The sequence below is a fragment of the Motacilla alba genome, chromosome 1A (genome assembly GCF_015832195.1).
Source record: "Motacilla alba alba isolate MOTALB_02 chromosome 1A, Motacilla_alba_V1.0_pri, whole genome shotgun sequence".
NCBI lineage: Eukaryota > Metazoa > Chordata > Aves > Passeriformes > Motacillidae > Motacilla > Motacilla alba.
Window position 1 is genome coordinate 46,343,528 of NC_052031.1, and position 16,460 is coordinate 46,359,987.

At 43.0% G+C, this 16,460-nt stretch overlaps 1 protein-coding gene across 1 annotated transcript in view; it reads left to right on the forward strand.

Annotated features, from left to right (window-relative positions):
- Nucleotides 1–700: 700 nt before the first annotated feature.
- Nucleotides 701–16,460, forward strand: part of UTP20 (UTP20 small subunit processome component) — a 63,537-nt gene continuing 47,777 nt past the window's right edge. Inside the window, exons 1-14 of the mRNA XM_038154894.1 lie at nt 701–859; nt 1,443–1,523; nt 2,627–2,693; nt 2,886–3,018; nt 3,498–3,686; nt 4,677–4,758; nt 5,836–5,973; nt 6,356–6,511; nt 8,100–8,246; nt 8,744–8,878; nt 10,314–10,391; nt 11,019–11,197; nt 13,161–13,316; nt 13,844–13,932. Of these exons, the coding sequence (XP_038010822.1) occupies nt 815–859; nt 1,443–1,523; nt 2,627–2,693; nt 2,886–3,018; nt 3,498–3,686; nt 4,677–4,758; nt 5,836–5,973; nt 6,356–6,511; nt 8,100–8,246; nt 8,744–8,878; nt 10,314–10,391; nt 11,019–11,197; nt 13,161–13,316; nt 13,844–13,932 (1,675 nt within the window). The 5' untranslated portion in view covers nt 701–814. The remainder of the gene's footprint in view (nt 860–1,442; nt 1,524–2,626; nt 2,694–2,885; nt 3,019–3,497; nt 3,687–4,676; nt 4,759–5,835; nt 5,974–6,355; nt 6,512–8,099; nt 8,247–8,743; nt 8,879–10,313; nt 10,392–11,018; nt 11,198–13,160; nt 13,317–13,843; nt 13,933–16,460) is intronic.

Consider the following 16,460-nt stretch of genomic DNA (forward strand, 5'->3'; position numbering starts at 1 on the left):
CCGTGTTCAAATCCCCCCGTGTGTCTTTCTTTCTGAAGAGCCGGCAAGCCTGGTTTCTCGGCAGCGGCCTTGAGCTGCCTGCAGCAGGCAGGACAGGCGGCCTCGGCACGGAATTCCCAAGCTGGGAGAGACTGTAGCCTCGAACGACGGCGCGGTTCTGGGCTGTCTGTACCACACCTGCCCGCACCAAAGCTCCTTCCACCTCAACTTCATCTCCCACCTCGCTCACACGACCCTCCCCTCCTGCAACTGCAGCCGCAGGCAGGAGCTCCCACAAGCCGTGGTACTGCAAGGAACGACCAGTCCGTAACCACTTAGTCTTGTGCGAGGACTCGGTTTGCGTGTAATTTTTCTGCGATGAACATTTTTGTTTAAATTGTTGAGGTCCGGGCAAAAATCACTACTGAGATCAGGGAGCTGGGCAGTGGCCGTTCCGGGACGAGCCATCAGTGCGGTGCTGCGGGCTGCGCTCCACCCCACCACGCTCTCGCCGCAGCACGAACTGCTCCTCCCCGGGCACCGCCGCGGCCTCCCCCTGCTACCGAGGAGCCCCAGCCCGCCGCCCTACACCACAGCGCACAGACAACGGCGGAGCGCGGCTGCTCTGACCACGGCACCCATGAACCTCCGCTCGCTGCCAAGGCGAGACGGGGACAGCACCGCCCCCTGCTCCGGGCCCAGGTCCCGTTCGGCATCGCCCGCCCCTTCCGCCGGCGGTCCCGCCCCTGTTCCGGCAGCCTGTGCCGGCATGGCGGCGCCTGGCGCCTAGGGCCGCACGTGCGGGACTCGCCGCGGGGCCCCCGCCGCCGCCGCCATGAAGAGCAAGCCCACGGCCCACAAGTCGGGCAACACGCACCGGGTGAGCGCCCGCCCGGACCGGCTGCTGGCCGGGGAAAGGGAGCTCAGGCTTCCGCCGTCGGTGTTAGCTCAGTGGTTGTGCCCGGCTGCCGAGGCGGCACCGCGGCAGGAGGCGCGAGGGCCGGCGGCGTGGCACGGTCAGCTCAGCGCTGCCAGCGTCCCGGCCCGGAGTGCGGCTGCTGCCCCGTACCCGGCAGCTCCGGCCGTCCCTGACAGGCAGCAGGCTCGCCGCCGCCCTAGTGTAGGAAATAACTCAATGAAATCAACCAGGGGTGTTTCAGGAAGGCTGAGAGCGGGGCAGTTTGCTGAAATCTGGGTGGATTTCTCTGCATCTCTGTCATCGTGTTGTGCAAACGCGTGGGCTGCGAGCCTCGGTTTGCAGGTCGCGGGGGTAGAGGGTCGGTCCTGCTACTGGGTGTTTTAACCTTCATCTTCTTGTAGGGCTGATATTGAGGGGTATTATCCGGCAGCCTGTCTTTAGAAGTGGGGTTTCTGTTTGCAGTATGTGATCTGTGTGCTATGGAGAGAGATTTGGAAGGGCTGTGCTCAGAATTGAGTAAGAAATGTGTTTCTTTTTTTTGCAGTTTCTTACCTTTTCGGAGCGCCTAAGCAACATTAATATTGATATTATTCATCGGATTGACAGAACTGGGAGCTATGCTGAGGTGAGAGCAGCAATTGTGATTATTTTCTGAAATAACATCATAAGTAGACATACTCCATGAAAGAGTCACTTAAGAAATTTATTTAGGAGGAAATTGGAAAGGAGCTCCTGCAAGGACTGCTTTTTCTGGATCCTTATTTCATGCTTTTTAACCTGGTTTGCAGTATTGCCATTGAGGCACTTTGTCAGTATCACCCTGATGTCTTCCATGTGGCTGGCAGGCCTGTTTGTGAACATGAAAGATGATGCAGTGTCATTTAGCAGTCCTAGGACCAAACTTGGAAAGACTTGCATGTGCTGAGTAGTTGCAATAAAATCCAAAGTTTGAAAATCATAAGTTGGAAAAGACCTCTAAGATTATTGAGTCTGACTGTTAACCTAACACTTGTCAAGTTCATCATTAAACCGTGTCCCTGTGTGCTACATCTACGCATCTTTTAATTATTCCCAGGGATGATTATTCAACCACTTCTCTGGGCAGCCTGTTCTAATGCCTGACCACCCTTTCAGTGAAAAAATTTTCCCTAATATCCAGTCTAAACCTCTTCTAGCACAACTTCAGCCCATTTCCTCTTGTCCTATCACTTGTCACGTGGGCCACATCACTTGTTACCTATCGTTACTGGCAGCATGTGTATAAAGTATGAGCATGTATCTTTGTGGGTCACAAGGATCATTTCTATGTGTCATATACATCATCATTATGATTATAGCACTTTCGGGTTATTGCTACCTGACCTTCTAGATTGTTCTGAACTTCCCACTTAATAGCTGAGAGGATGCCAAAAGAAAATTCCAAGGCGTTGTGCTGGGTGAACTATGGCTCAGCATCTTAGCTTATCAAGGCCTGTCAACAGAGGTATAAAAACCAATTATGTAAACAAGTCCTGTCATCAGAAAATATTTTCAAATGTGCTTTGAATATTGAAAGAAAGACTTGTTTTCAGTGAAACTCCATAGTGCCTATTGAAATTAGTCATTAAGATTTCTTAGAATATTCTTTAAATGTTTAAGGCACTTGCTAGTTTTCTTCATTTGAGCCTCTCATCTTTACAGGACACATTCAGTAGGGTTGGTAGCTATTCTTCATCTTTGTTTTGGCAGGAGGTTGAAACCTACTTTTTCGAAGGACTGCGGAAATGGAAGGAGCTGAACCTCACTCGGCATTTTGGTATGTGATTTATATTCATGTTGCCTGCTTCCCTTACACTGCTAAAATATGTGTTTTCTTCATCCAGAGCCCAGTGGGAGATTATTGACTGGTTTTTGTACTGGGCTCTGGAGCATTGTTATTCTTTAACACCCTACATTTTTACCGGGGACTGGACTAGTTTTCAGGGCCTCTCTTTTGTTGTTTGAACAGTGCAATTCTATAATGAAGTGGCCAACAAATGCCAATCCTTCAACCAGCTGGTTTATTACCAAAGTGCTGTTGTGCAGAGCTTGAAGACACATCTGCAAGTCGAAGGCAGTCTTGCTTACCAGCCCCTATTAAAGTAAGTATATGGTCACAAAAAGTAGTCATAAGCCTTGATGGTATTACAAGTAAGCATGACTCCTGTTGTAAGTGTTCTTTATCTTTATTGTGCCTGAGGAAAATAAGCAATGAGATGCCCAAAGTGATCATATTTTCCTGGTAGAGCTTTATGGTTCTAAATCTTCAAAAAAATATAGTTGTCACAGGGCAAACAAATTACCTGGAGTGCTTACTGAATGTCAGACATTATATTAATGTGTTTTGTTTGATATTAATAATTTGATTTTTTGTTTACTGCTGTCTGCTTGACTTTTTGAAAATCTTTAAATTCTTGCCATCCACAGCTGCCGAATAGGTGATGTTTTTTAAAAAGTGAGATGTAAAAGTGATGCTGACTTTCTTTCCAAGGAGACTGTGCTGGATTATGCCATGTTTGACTAGGTTTAGATTGGTTTGTTTTTGAAATGCACTAACACTGGTGTATTTTCTGAAACACAGTCTAGTGGTGCAGCTGGCTCGAGATCTTCAGGCTGACTTCTATCCTCACTTTCATGACTTTTTCCTGGCCATCACCAAATTATTGGATACACAGGATACAGAGCTGCTAGAATGGGCTTTTACCTCTCTTTCCTATCTCTACAAGTATTTGTGGAGATTGATGGTGAAAGACATAGACAACATATACAGGTAAAAAACATATTTAATGTCTGTCTTGATCAGCAGTTACTAGATGCTATAGAAGTGTAAATGCCACATGAATACATGGCTTAATGCTTCAGTATACTTTTTAGCATGCTTTCTCAGCTTTTCTCAGAGAGGAACTGGCCAAGCTCCAGGGAGTTACTAAATGCAGGGACTTCTGGGCTTGGGGAGTTCCTGAGCTGCAGGTGCTTGAAGGCTGATTTCGAATGTGCTTGCTGTGTTTTTAAACCTTTCCCAGGTATCTGCTTTTGGCAGCTGCTGTAGACTGACTGAGCATGTGGCCTGACCCAGTGTGACCCAGTCTTAAATTGCTGATGTAGCTGGGCTCTTCCTTTTGACAGTGACAGTGGTTCCACGTTTCTTCCTCCTAATTTCTGTTTGGAACAGATGGAGCAAAAAACTGGTTACAGATTTCCTCCCCAGCCCAGGCTAAGCTGTCGAACATATTGAAAAATGATCTGCTCAATTTGAGAGAATGAGGCACCACTCCCTCTGCAATGAACCTGTGATGAGCCATCTGCCACTGCTTCTGATACCAGCAAACTGCAAATATTTATCAGCCTTGCAAACTGAATCTTTCAAAACTTTTAAGTGTACAGGAGAGCCTGTTGGCTCAACTGAAATACAAATCTGGCAGATAAATCAGCTTTCGTTTCACTTATTGCTGTTAAACATATATCTTGAAAATCTTGATGCTGCAGTTGAATCTGTGTAGATCTGCAGATTTGAAAAGTATTTCTGATTGTGGCTTAATTTGCCTGGCACAGTCATTTGACCTTTTTTGCAGAACTCCTGTTCTTTATGCAGGGAGAGTGGAAAGGAATCTAGATGAGGGAGGGTATTAGCCCTCTCTGGAAGGACAGGTTCTTAGTGTTTGTAAAAAGTGGTTATGTAAACTGGAAACAGTTGTTTTAACCAGCTGATGGTAATTCTTGCATTGTCCCTAAAACAATGGGTTATTTTGTGTCTTTGTAGCCTGTACAGCACCCTGCTGGCTCACCACAAACTCCACATCAGAAACTTTGCTGCTGAAAGTTTTGTTTTTCTAATGAGAAAGGTAAGTGGGATGTTTGTACTTTGGTGCTATCTTCATTTTGAGGTGGTTTTTGGATTCAATGTGCAATATTAGGTTTTCTCCAGAGAAGGGTTAGCAAAGCCTGAACTGGCATACAGTGGGTCCTGAGTTGTCATTTTTTTGTCATTTTGTTGACTTTTTTTTTGTCATACTGAGAATGTCATGCATTCTATCAGTAGTGGCAAATATAGGCCTTAGCCTTAGTCTTAGAGACGTTAAACCAAATGCCTGTGGTTGGTTTATCCAAAATGACTAGAAATGGTGAGGTAATCCTGCAGAAGGGAGGCGTGAATTTGTATATGTGCATTTTTTTACTGGCTTTTTCACGAATACTTAAAGGCCTTTGTAGAATGAAATTCTTGTGACCTTTTTTCACTCCTGAAGATCACATGTATGTAGCATTCCCAGGCAGATCAGCCAAGATCAGACAGCAGCCTTTTATGGAGTAAGGAAAGGGACTATTTTCTTTAGTCAAAACATACAAAAGCCAGGATTCTTTAGACTGGCTAGCAAGTTTGAGTATCCTCATTTTTGTCCTAAGTTGAGAGACCTTAATAAAGCATGTTCATTTGATTGGTTGCTTTTGGAAATTTCTGAACTTTAAGTCAGAAACTGAGGTGTTTACAATATTGGACCAGAAGTCCCTGCAGTATTCTCAAGTGTGGTTCTAGCTTTGGATGACTGGAAATTGTGTTCAGCTGGTGTGTGTCTCTCTCATCAGGATGAGGCCTGTTTTGTTTCAGTTGTGACCAGTTTAACAGTGCATTTATGAACGTCTTTAAACGCGCACGAGAAGAATGAAACTCATATATTTCAGCTGCAGTGACCTCAGTAGACCTGTGTGCATTCTGGGGTTGTGGGAGCTGTAGTGACCGAATAGCTGATCAAATTTCTTCTTTGAATTTCCTTGTGTGGTCACAGAAATAATGAGTTTGAGCTGTTGTGGGTAGGCAGGACTAGGAGAACAACATGGTGCTGTGGAGCCTTTTGATTGTCTCTATCCATCTGGCAGCTCTGAATAGAAGATAACTTTTCCTTTTTTCTCCTTATGTTTTGTAGGTTTCTGATAAAAATGAACTCTTCAATTTAATGCTCCGTGACCTGGGAGAGCACCCTGAAAAGGTGGAAGGTGTAGGACAGCTGCTTTTTGAGATGTGCAAGGGTGTTCGAAACATGTTCCACTCCTGTGCAGAGACGGTAAAGACAAGATTGCTGCTTTAACTGTCACTGTAACGGGCCTTAGGCAGTGCTCACTGAAACCAGGAGTGTTTTCTCCTTCTCTTCAGTGGTCCTTGGTGATAAACATGTTGGTAATTACCTGGTAGGATATGAAAGCCTTCTAAGAATATTTTTGAAGACAGGAAGGTTGTTTTAAGTAATTCCTTTTCAGTATTCCTGTATGCTGAAATCACATTTCTTGCTGATATTTCAGATTTTAGGTGATAGCCTATTTTTTTCTCAATTCTTTCTAGAATTGTGATCACTGGAATATTTTAGCAAAACCTTGCACTAATTAGTTTTAGGATTGCTAGACTTATTTTCTAAGTGTAAGAACACGATATACACTTTTCCTGTGCAGGCTATGAAGTTAATTCTGATGAAGCTGGGGCCTATGACTGAACAAAAAATTGAGCTACCATGGGTAGCTGTTGGAGAAGCCTTCAAGCAAATGATCAGATCAGCTGCACTGCATATCCATAAGGAGCATTTTGACATTGTCTTCAAGTGCCTGGAGGTACACCAATTATTTTTCTTCTTACTGTTATTTTTTTATTCGTGAGTGACTGAGAAAAAAATCTGAACTTATTGAGGAAAGGGTTTGTATTTTACTGGACCAGAAATGGGTTTTTATCTGCTTTGGAAACATAAAATACAGAGTCATGGGAAAAATTCCACCCTTCTTTTCTAAGGTCAGAGTTGCCCTGGTGGCTGTTTTGTGAGTGAGAAGGGACCTACTGCAGGTGAGACTTGGAACTCAGTCCTGTGGCTGGGCAAGGATGGTTTGTACAGTCTGCCTTTGCACACATTGCAGAACCCTTGCTGGAATGTTGTGCTTGTTTTATGTTGTTGAACTATTGGTGGTTCAAAACCACTTTATGACAGTAAAAGGGAAGCTTTTTGCCCTTCAGATCTTTTTAAGGCAAAGAGTTGGGTTAAACCTGGAATCCAAGTTTGAGCTTTGCAGCCAAGTACTGAAAATCAGAATGTTTTCAGTTTGGATGTTTATATGTTGCTGCTTGGGGGTTACACTCTGCTTTGAAGGAGCACAGCTGAGTGCTGTGGGCTGTGCTGTGTTGGATCAGGGTGATGTAGAATAATCAGCAGTGACACAGCCTGGCAGTGTGTTTTACTGACCTGACCAATATTTAAAAGTTTGCAACCATCTGGTAGGGGGATTGAAGCCTCTTGCAACTGACAACAGAATGTGTCAGTTGTGCTCCTGAGAGGGATGAAATGGGAAACTTCAGGAAATGCTTCACATGAGCTTTTTTAGGGTAGTCCTTCCAAGCATGGGTAAATAATTCCTATTGGTTCCTTCTTCAGACTGCTTTCCTGTGACTAACCAGTTTCCTACAAAATCCCATCCTGTTCCTTTGGCCTCACCCAATATGATAAGCAGTTTTTACCTGACTGTCATTAGCTACAGATTTGTTTATCAGTGAATGTTTTGTATCCCTGAGGTTTCTTTGACTCAGCATCTGCAGTTGTTATGAAATCTTGGAAATTCGTGACATATTTCCTTTTATTTTTAATGAGGCTTTTTCTTTTACCTTGGGAACTGGTGGATGCACAGGGGATATCTTGCTCAGAGGAAAGTATTCATGTAGTCTGTGATAGCTGTCTAAATTGGGTTCAATTCGTTGGATCAGGGATAGGAGTTTATATCTTCTGGACAGAAAGAGACACTAATGTAGAATGTACATTATATGAGTGATCTCTCAGCATCCACATTAGCAAAAGTATGCATAAAGTATAAAAGTACCTAAATTCTGATAATTCCAGTGAAAGCTGGCTGCTTCCAAACCATTGTGGGTGTGGAACCCAATATTTCTCTTTCCTACTTTATATGTCAAGTGTCAGCCTTTCTGGGGACCCTTATTTTAGGAATTCCTTGTGTTTCTGTCCAAGGAATCTGGGATGTGCTTTTACCTAAGGGAAATTTCACAGGGTTTCTGCACGGTATAATTTGTGGAATATATATGAAAGAGCCAACAATAGTTAGTTGGGCAGCTGAGATACTGATTCTTCAGAATGTCCTTCAAATAGCAGTAAGTGAAACAGTCTGTTCATTTATCTGAAAGTTACCTATTTTATTTAAACAGGAGTCACTCCTAGATTTGCAGAGGAAAATAACAAAGGTGAACTGCTCTTTGGCTTCAGAGCAGATGGAAAGGATTCTGCAAGCTTATCTGATCTTAGTGGAACATGCAAATGGATCTAAAATCTCATTGCCTGAAGAAGTCTGTCAGGTGGGTCAGACTGGCACTTAGATGTGTCAGAGAAGTATCATTTGAATACGGGAGAGGTGTGGTGTGGTCAGCCGAAGCATTCGTACACATTTCTGATGCATCACTGGGCTTGGGATTTGAGTGAACAGAGAATATTTTGAGTATTGCTGCCTCTCTGATCCTGTGAGATTTTACCTCTGTGTGGTAATGCTAGTGTAGCCCAGCTTTAAATGAACAATGGGGGAAATGGGCTACTGCTTCTAGAGTCTGTTCCTGCCACTGTGGAGGAGACCTCACGCCCCATATCAGTGGTATAGAGCACTTCTGCCACATTCACATGCATTCGACCCCATTAGGCTGGATTTAGGGCCTTCAGACTTCTGTGCGCCTATTAGGATTTGTTTCTGTGGGCTGAAGCTTAGACTCTGTGCCCTCCTGGTCCAGGGACTGTCCAGGCTATTCAGACCAGATAATCATTATCTTCATGGACAAATATGAGTTCTCTCTTTTCATTTCAGGTTTTAATAAAAATGTTACAGACACCATATCTGTCATCATCTTGCTGCAAGATGCTGCTGAATGTCATTTCTGCATTCCTCCTGGCGGAAAATGTTTTGTTGCCGGATTCTTTGACCAAGGAAGCTATTCAGAAGGTAATAAGGATTGCTGCTTATACCAGAAATCCCAGTCTTCAAATTCCCCAGAGCAGGATGATTTCTGGACATCCTATTTCAGGCTAGGAAATATGCTGTAAGGTTCCCTTCAGCATTTTTGCACAGATAGTGAAGAACCTGCCCAACGCCTTAAATGAATTCTGATTAGGTGTTGGGATTACCTGACAGTCTTGCACAGGCTGTCAGTATAGCAATGTCACCATGGCAGACATCATTGCAATAAAATCCAGGCTCTAATTCAAACACCTACAGCTTCTGTAGAGAAAGGAAGGAGAGCAGTGAAGGAATGTGTCCTGCCTGTGGTGATAAAGCAGATCATTGAGTCCAACTTAGTGAAAAAAACCCATTTTCCATTAAGTTTCCAAGCATTTAATGAGCATGCCTTAGCCTTGTGAACAAGGTTCACACAAGTGCAGTTTTGATTTAGAAAGTATGGGGGTAAGCATATTTCAGTACTACCTTTGCTCCTGGAGCATTGACATTGTTAGCTGCATACATTCCTCTCAAATGTACTGTTGCAAAGATCAAAAGGAGATTATACTGTGGAGTTTGATTCTTTAGTTTTTATATTACAGTAAATTATAATTTTGCAATTAACAGTGTGGACCACAGTTGTAGTGTGTGTGAAAAAATATTTCAAATACAAATGCCACGCGATTTACAGTGGGAAAGCAAGACTTGCAGTTGTTTAAAGAAGATCAAATTTCATCTGGTCTTCAGTGTTGACTTGTGTTGAAGTAAGATTTGATTTTGCCTGTGGCATGAGGCCAGTTTTGCTGAGCATACCTCTTCAAACATTTGAGGATATTTGTGTGGGCTTCTGTTAAACTGGAGGAGGCTTAGAGCTGCCCTTGTGTTCTGAAGGGTCTGGGAAAGAGAGATCTGGGTGTGTCTTTTATCTTGGCATTGAGGAGTACTGATCATGGGTATCTCAAAGGACTGTTCCTGTTTTGGATCCTTCAAAAGCACAGAGGTTTGCTCTGCCCATGAGGTAGTAAACTTTCTGCAACCTGCTGCACAGAAAAAATGCTGAGTTGAAATATGTTTTGGGCCTAAGCTTTTTCCTAACACTTTAGTGTGTCTGTGCTGCAGTCCTAGAACTTTCAACTTCTATTTTCCATATCACACTGAAGAGATAGCTCAGTTGTCTCTGCAGAGACAGCAGGATCCAGCAGTGTTTATCAAAAAGGATTATGTCTGTAGGGTTGGTTAAAAAGAGCTGTGCATTTCTGTACCTGAATTGTCACTTGGGACAATGCTGCTCTGTGTGCTGCAATTAGCAAGAGGGCCAGGCAGCGTATCTCAAGAGTTCAAAGAATGCTTCATTTATATACCAGAAAACATGTCCCATGGGTAGTGAAGAGCTGACTGTGAAATGTCTCTCATTCAACAACCTTTCACTTGTGTCTTGCAGGTATTTGCAAGTAGATTTGAACGGCATTTTCTTTTGGACTTCTCGGAAGCAATGTTCACAATGAAGCAATTTGAGAGGGTAGGTGGAAGTGATTGTGCATTATGTTTATTTTTGCTAAAGGGAACAACTGGAGAATCTACAGTATACTTGCCTGCCTTGAATGCTGAAGGATTGTTGTGTATTGACATGATGTTTATTTAAACTTCTGTTATGATCTGATAAGAAGGAAAGAGGTTACTTGTGCTATTGTGTTAAAGTTGTGTAAGGGTTCTCAGAGTTGGAGAAGGTGAAAGGTATCTGTTCACAAAAAAAAGCTTGTTAAGAGGGTGAGTGTGTTATGGATGGGAGGAAGAGAATGAGTTCTGGAGAAACTAAGTGGAAATTAAGAATAAGCTGTATAAGTGGTGATCTGGGAGGAATCAAATTAATTAAATGGAATGGCAGGTGAAAGCCAAGTCAAGGAGCTGGAGTGTCCTGATAAGACTGGATTTAGTGCAAAATGAGTTTTTGCATTACAGTCCCTGCTGGTGTCTATGGGCACCAGAACTAAGTCTGATGCTTTGCTGGCTTATTTTTGAGCATTTGGATTTCCCTGTTGTTGGTGTCATGTTTTTTTGGTTTTTTTTTTTGTGGATTTGATGATGATTAAAGAGACTTGCCAGTCTTTGACTTTTTACCTTTTTTTTTTTGTTTGTTTGTCTCCAGCATTTTCTCCCATGCTTTCTAGAATACATTGAACATTGCTTCTCTGGCACAGATGCCATCACAAAGGATGAGGCCGTGGCAATTCTGGCTAAACTCATTTTGTTGAAAGCAGAGCCTCCTACCATTGGTTCAATGGCATTTGAAAAGTATCCTCTTGTTTTCTCTGAAGCATCTGTCAGGTGAGACTTGTCAAGTTTAGCTAACCCTAAATGTGTCTGTGTGGCTCTAGGCCTGAAGGCAGTGCAGAACACATAAAAGTTGCTGGAGTTGCTCCAGTATTTGCTGGAGTTGTGTTAAATGGCAGCATTGCTGGCAGGTTTGCAAATCAAGTGATATAGTAGGACATCACTTCCCTTTTTGAAATCATATGAGAAGAGATGCTGCTTTGGAAAGGTGGTCACTGATACAAACAGTGTTGTGGTGCACGTCTGATGGGGATCTGTTACAGCATCGTGCAAACTGCATCCCTTGGCAGTTAATCTTTGTAGTGAGTGCAGCAGTTCAGCTTCTCATCATTGCTCATCTCCTGCCTTTGCCCCAGCTTTTTTCCCTGTATGCATATGTCTTGTCCAGGAGCTTTCTTGGCAGCAGTACAATAGCCTTGCCATAGAGCACAGCTGGATATCAAAAGACATGTAATTAATCCAGAAGCAACACTGTGCTGGCACAGCTTGACTGCTTTTAGTTGCAAACCTAGCTTGATGCAATGAAGTGGTTGCTTTCCCCAGAGTCTCTTTAGAAAATTAGGGGTAACCACTGAAGCACAGAATGACCATTGCTAATCTAATGATAGTGATTTTTCTAGTAATTCTAACTCAGTTAATTCAAAACTTTTGACTTTGTGTTGCCTTTTATGTAAGGTTTTGTTTTTCCTTTAAGTAGTCTACTCTGTGTGGTTTTTTCCTATTTTTATTTAATAGTAGTGGAAGCACTGAGGATTTGTGAACAGAAAGTTGAGTCAAAATAATTAAATTTGGTTTTCTTCCCTTGTTTTCTTTGTTTCTTGATCTCTATTTTTTCAGTGGTTTGGAGTACAGAGCTGCAAGGACCTTGGTCCTGCTTGGACTGTTTTTTTGTGCTCTTGCAATGTCAGTGGTGTAAATTACGGTCAGGAGACATCTCAAGAGTTGCATACTCCGTCTCCTATCCAGTTTTTAAATACTCCAATTCTGGAGATTTCTGAGCTGCCTCAGTCTGTGCCAGTATTTTGATATCTTTATACTTACACAGGGGTTTTTTTATTTATTTGGGCTTTTTGGCTTTTGGTTTTTTCTTGGGTTATTAGGGAGTTTTCCCCCCAGTCCTCAGTGTGTAACTTAAACCTTCTTTACAGCAGTTTAAATCCCTTGCTGCTTATCTTATCTGCTGGAAACATAAAGAGCAGAATATTTCTTACTCTTTGCATCAAGCTTTTACAAATAGCAGGCTTTCATCATCAGACGTGTATGAGATCTTCTTTCTCTGGACCAACAATCCTAATTCATTGAGGTTTATCTCATAAATGTATTTTCTTATGCCTCTAATAATTCTTATTGTTGGCTTTTTATGAGCTTCTGTATTTCATGAAGAGTGAAGCCTGTGCAGCCTTCTGACTGGGATCTTGCAAGCACTGGGGGGGAGTGGAAAGATTGCTGTGCATGAGTGAGAAGGACTCCTGTTCCTATGTTCCAGTATGGTGTCAACCCTTTCTGCCTGCAAATAGGCTTGTTGATTTGGGCTCACCTTGAGATTCCATTTAAGTCCCAGAACTTTTACCTCACTGTTTGTTTTCTGTCATCTATCTGTGTCAATGTTATCATAGTTTATTAACAACAGTTGTAGAGATGACTCTCAGGTGTTCCTAGGGTCTATATGTCCCAGTTGTGAGGATGTCCAACTGAGAACCAGTATCTTTTCTTCTAGAAATATTATTTGAACTTGAAATAGAGACATTTCCTCTGGGCCATGCTTTGTGCTCTTCAGCACTAGATGACTAGATGATGTTTTGTGCAGTAGAGGACATTGAGAAGAAAAAAATACCTTGTGTTAATGCATGTCCTTTTTGCTAGGAGTAGACAACATCATTTTGAATATCATAGGAGCAAAAGGAACAATCTCTGATATGCAGTGGTGAATTACTAAAAAGTTTGGGTTTATTTTTAGCTCTAATACAAGGCAACAAACAAGTAAAAGACAAGGAGAAAAGACAGGAGTACCAGTGTTGGATCATGTACTGTCTTTAATGCATTTACCAGAGAAGGAAGACATCACTGACCTTTCACAGTCTTGGGTTGCCTTGGTTGTACTACCACATATTAGGTAAGGGATATTCTAAGGTACTGTTGTCATGTATTTCTGTAATACTGTCTACTTTCTTACTGCCTATTAGCTCTCTTTCAAAAGAAATCACTTTACTAAGGAGAGGACAATAAGTGCTAGTGCTAGGCTCAGGAAATTGGGGTTAGAAGACAAAAACAAGTGCTGCATGAAAATACCATGAGTCAACAGTAAAGACAGGAATAGAATATCAGCATCTTGATTGCCTACTCACTAAATTTGGTGCTTTAGTGTATAGAGATGTTCTTGACACATTTCAGTTTGTGTGTTTTAAGCACTATCCTCTCTCAACAGTATTTTTTCAGTAATTATTAAAGGACTAGTTAGAAAGAAGATGCCGTGAATGCTACAACTTAAATTGTGGGTCAGAAATAGCAAAAATATTTTGCTGCTGGTTTCAAAGTTGGAATGAGCTACCTGTAATTTAATAGAGATAAATGGGATAGAAAGCTTTTATATGTAGGTGTCAATGTAACAGAAATAAAAGTCTTCCCATTTATTTTGAACAGACCAATGAACAAAGACTACATTCTGCCTCATGTGACGAGTTTTATAGACTCTCTCTTCACAGCCATTGACAAAGGAAGCCTCTGCAAAGGTCAGTTACAGTTACTTCCTGTTTATTTGCTTTTTGTTGATATATAAAAAAATAAAAGCAGTTTTTCTGATTGCACAAAACATGAAAATGAATAGTGATAGCATTGTATCCAAAATTACCAGCTTGACTTAAACTAGAAGAGCAAAGCTCGGGAGGAAACAACCTCCAGGAAACAATGGGGGAACATTTGCTGTTCATAATAATGATGGGGTGACAGAGGTCCTGCATACTGGAAGACAGAGGTAATTGGGAAGGAAAAGAAGAAAGTGAGGAAAAAAAAGAGGAAGGAAATCTATCTAAATAAATCCAGGCTGAAAAGGAGAGACTGACTCATAAGCTCCAATTCAATCCTATAGTGCAAAGTTTAGGACATTAGCATCTGTCAGTTGATAGCTACTCATCAATGACAGCTGTAAACTCCAATTTTCAATGACAGCTGTAAACTCCAATTTTTGAGACAAATATCATTGTCTCAAACCCTTAAGCTCCATGTTGGGTGCCAAAAAAGGCTGTTGTAGTTTAACCCCAGCTGGCAACTAAGCCCCACACAGCTGCTCACCTGCTCGTACTTGCCCAGTGGGATGGGGCAGAGACTCAGAATATTAAAAGTGGGAAAGTTTGTGGACTGAGATGAAGGCAGCTTAATAGGTAAAGCAAAAGCCACATACAGAAGCAAAGCAAAACTAAGAATTAATTTAGCACTTCCCATGGGTGGGCAGGAAACTTCCAGGAAAGCAGGGCTCTGCCATGCATAATGGTGACTTGGGAAAACAAACACCATAATTCTGGACATTCTCTCTTTATCTGCTGAGCATGACCATATAGTTTGAAATACCCCTTTGGTCAGTTGGGGTCAGCTGTCCTGGATGTGTTCCCTCCCAGCTCCTTGTGCACTCCCAGCCCACTCACTAGTGGGCTGGTGGGAAAAGGCCTTGGTGCTTTGTGAGTGCTGCACACTGATAGCAAAAACATCCCTGTGTTGTCAACACTATTTTCAGCACAGATCCAAGCCAGAGCCTCATACCAGCTGCTATGCAGAAACTCAGCTCCATCCCAGCCAAAACCAGCACATTCTCTGCCTGTTATTCAATACCATTTATGGCATGCTCAGGTACCACACTATCCAATACAGCCTCATTATCCACCTCTTCCCCTCCCATCCTTTGATATAATATCATTCCCTTCGTCTGTGGACCACCCCTCTAAAATGTTGACAGAATATCTGCTGAGTTATTTAATCCATGAATCTGGGCTCCATCTGTTACGGTGGTCACTCAGGACAGGAGAGTTGGTGTCTTGTGTGGAATTGTTTGTCACCAGAGTCAGCTCGTGTCAATTCCCTGCTGGACTTGCGCTGCTTCTTCTAAATCTTGTCCTCCATTGGATTGGGTGGTTCCTGCTATAGTAATTCCTACAACATGTGACTTAAACCTACAGCATGCGACTGAAATGGGTTACAACAATTTAAAGTTATATCTGTTATAATCTCCACCCCAGTCCCTTTGGGCCAGGCCACAGGGCTTCACATTGCAATGAACTCTTCTCCTTGCCCCTTGGGTTTGAATTTACCCACAGTCTTGTTAGGGGAGTACCTGCTCCAAGTGGAGTCTACCTATGAGTCCCAGTTTCTCCTGGGGTATAACTGCTGTGGTGTAGGCTTCCCCTCACCACAGGTGTTTTGGGGTGCACCTGTTCCAGGGCAGCCTTATCCATGGGCCACAGTGCCTTCAGAGATATACCTGCTCCAAATGTGGCCTTGCCCAGGTACACCTGCTCCAAATGTACCCTTGCTGCTCTCCCTGAGGGGTGTACCTGCTCTGTCATGAACTTGTCTGTGGCCACACACTTTGAGGTGCTCCAGCATGACCTCATGCATAGCTGGTGAGGATTCACAGTGTACCTGCTGCAGCATGTACTTACCCACAGGCACAGATGCTTCAGGTGTACTTTCTCCAGCATGGATTTACCCTTGGGTCACAATCCCTTCAGAGGTACACCTGCTGCAGCATAGACATAACTAAAGCCATAGTTGCTTTGAGATGTACCCGCTTTGTCATGGACTTAACCACAGCCACAGATGCTTTGGGGTGTCCTGCTCCTGTGTGGACTCGTCCACAGGTCACAGTCCGATTGACTCAAGCTCACACTGGACTTCCAGCCTGGCTGGTACAGCAGGACAAAAAGAGCAGCACTGCCCTGGCTACCTGCCCACCTGGGTGCATTGCCATGGCTGTTCTCAAAATGTTCCCAGGTACAGCAGAGAAGGATGCTAAGCAGTACAGCACTACAGCTGTGAAAGCAAAAAGCAGTCACTAATGATCAGTGGCTGATAATATACAGTAAGACAAGCCTTATGAAGGGCACAGAAGCTTGCCAATTAATAGCTAAACAGCAATAACAGCTATCAATCAGGGTTCAGTCTAGCACATTGCAACCTTGCACTGCTCAGGCTCTGTGTGTGCCAGAGGCACACTGCTGTTTCTTTGAGCCTTGCAAGCCACATGTTGGGTACCAGAAAGAAGTGTTGT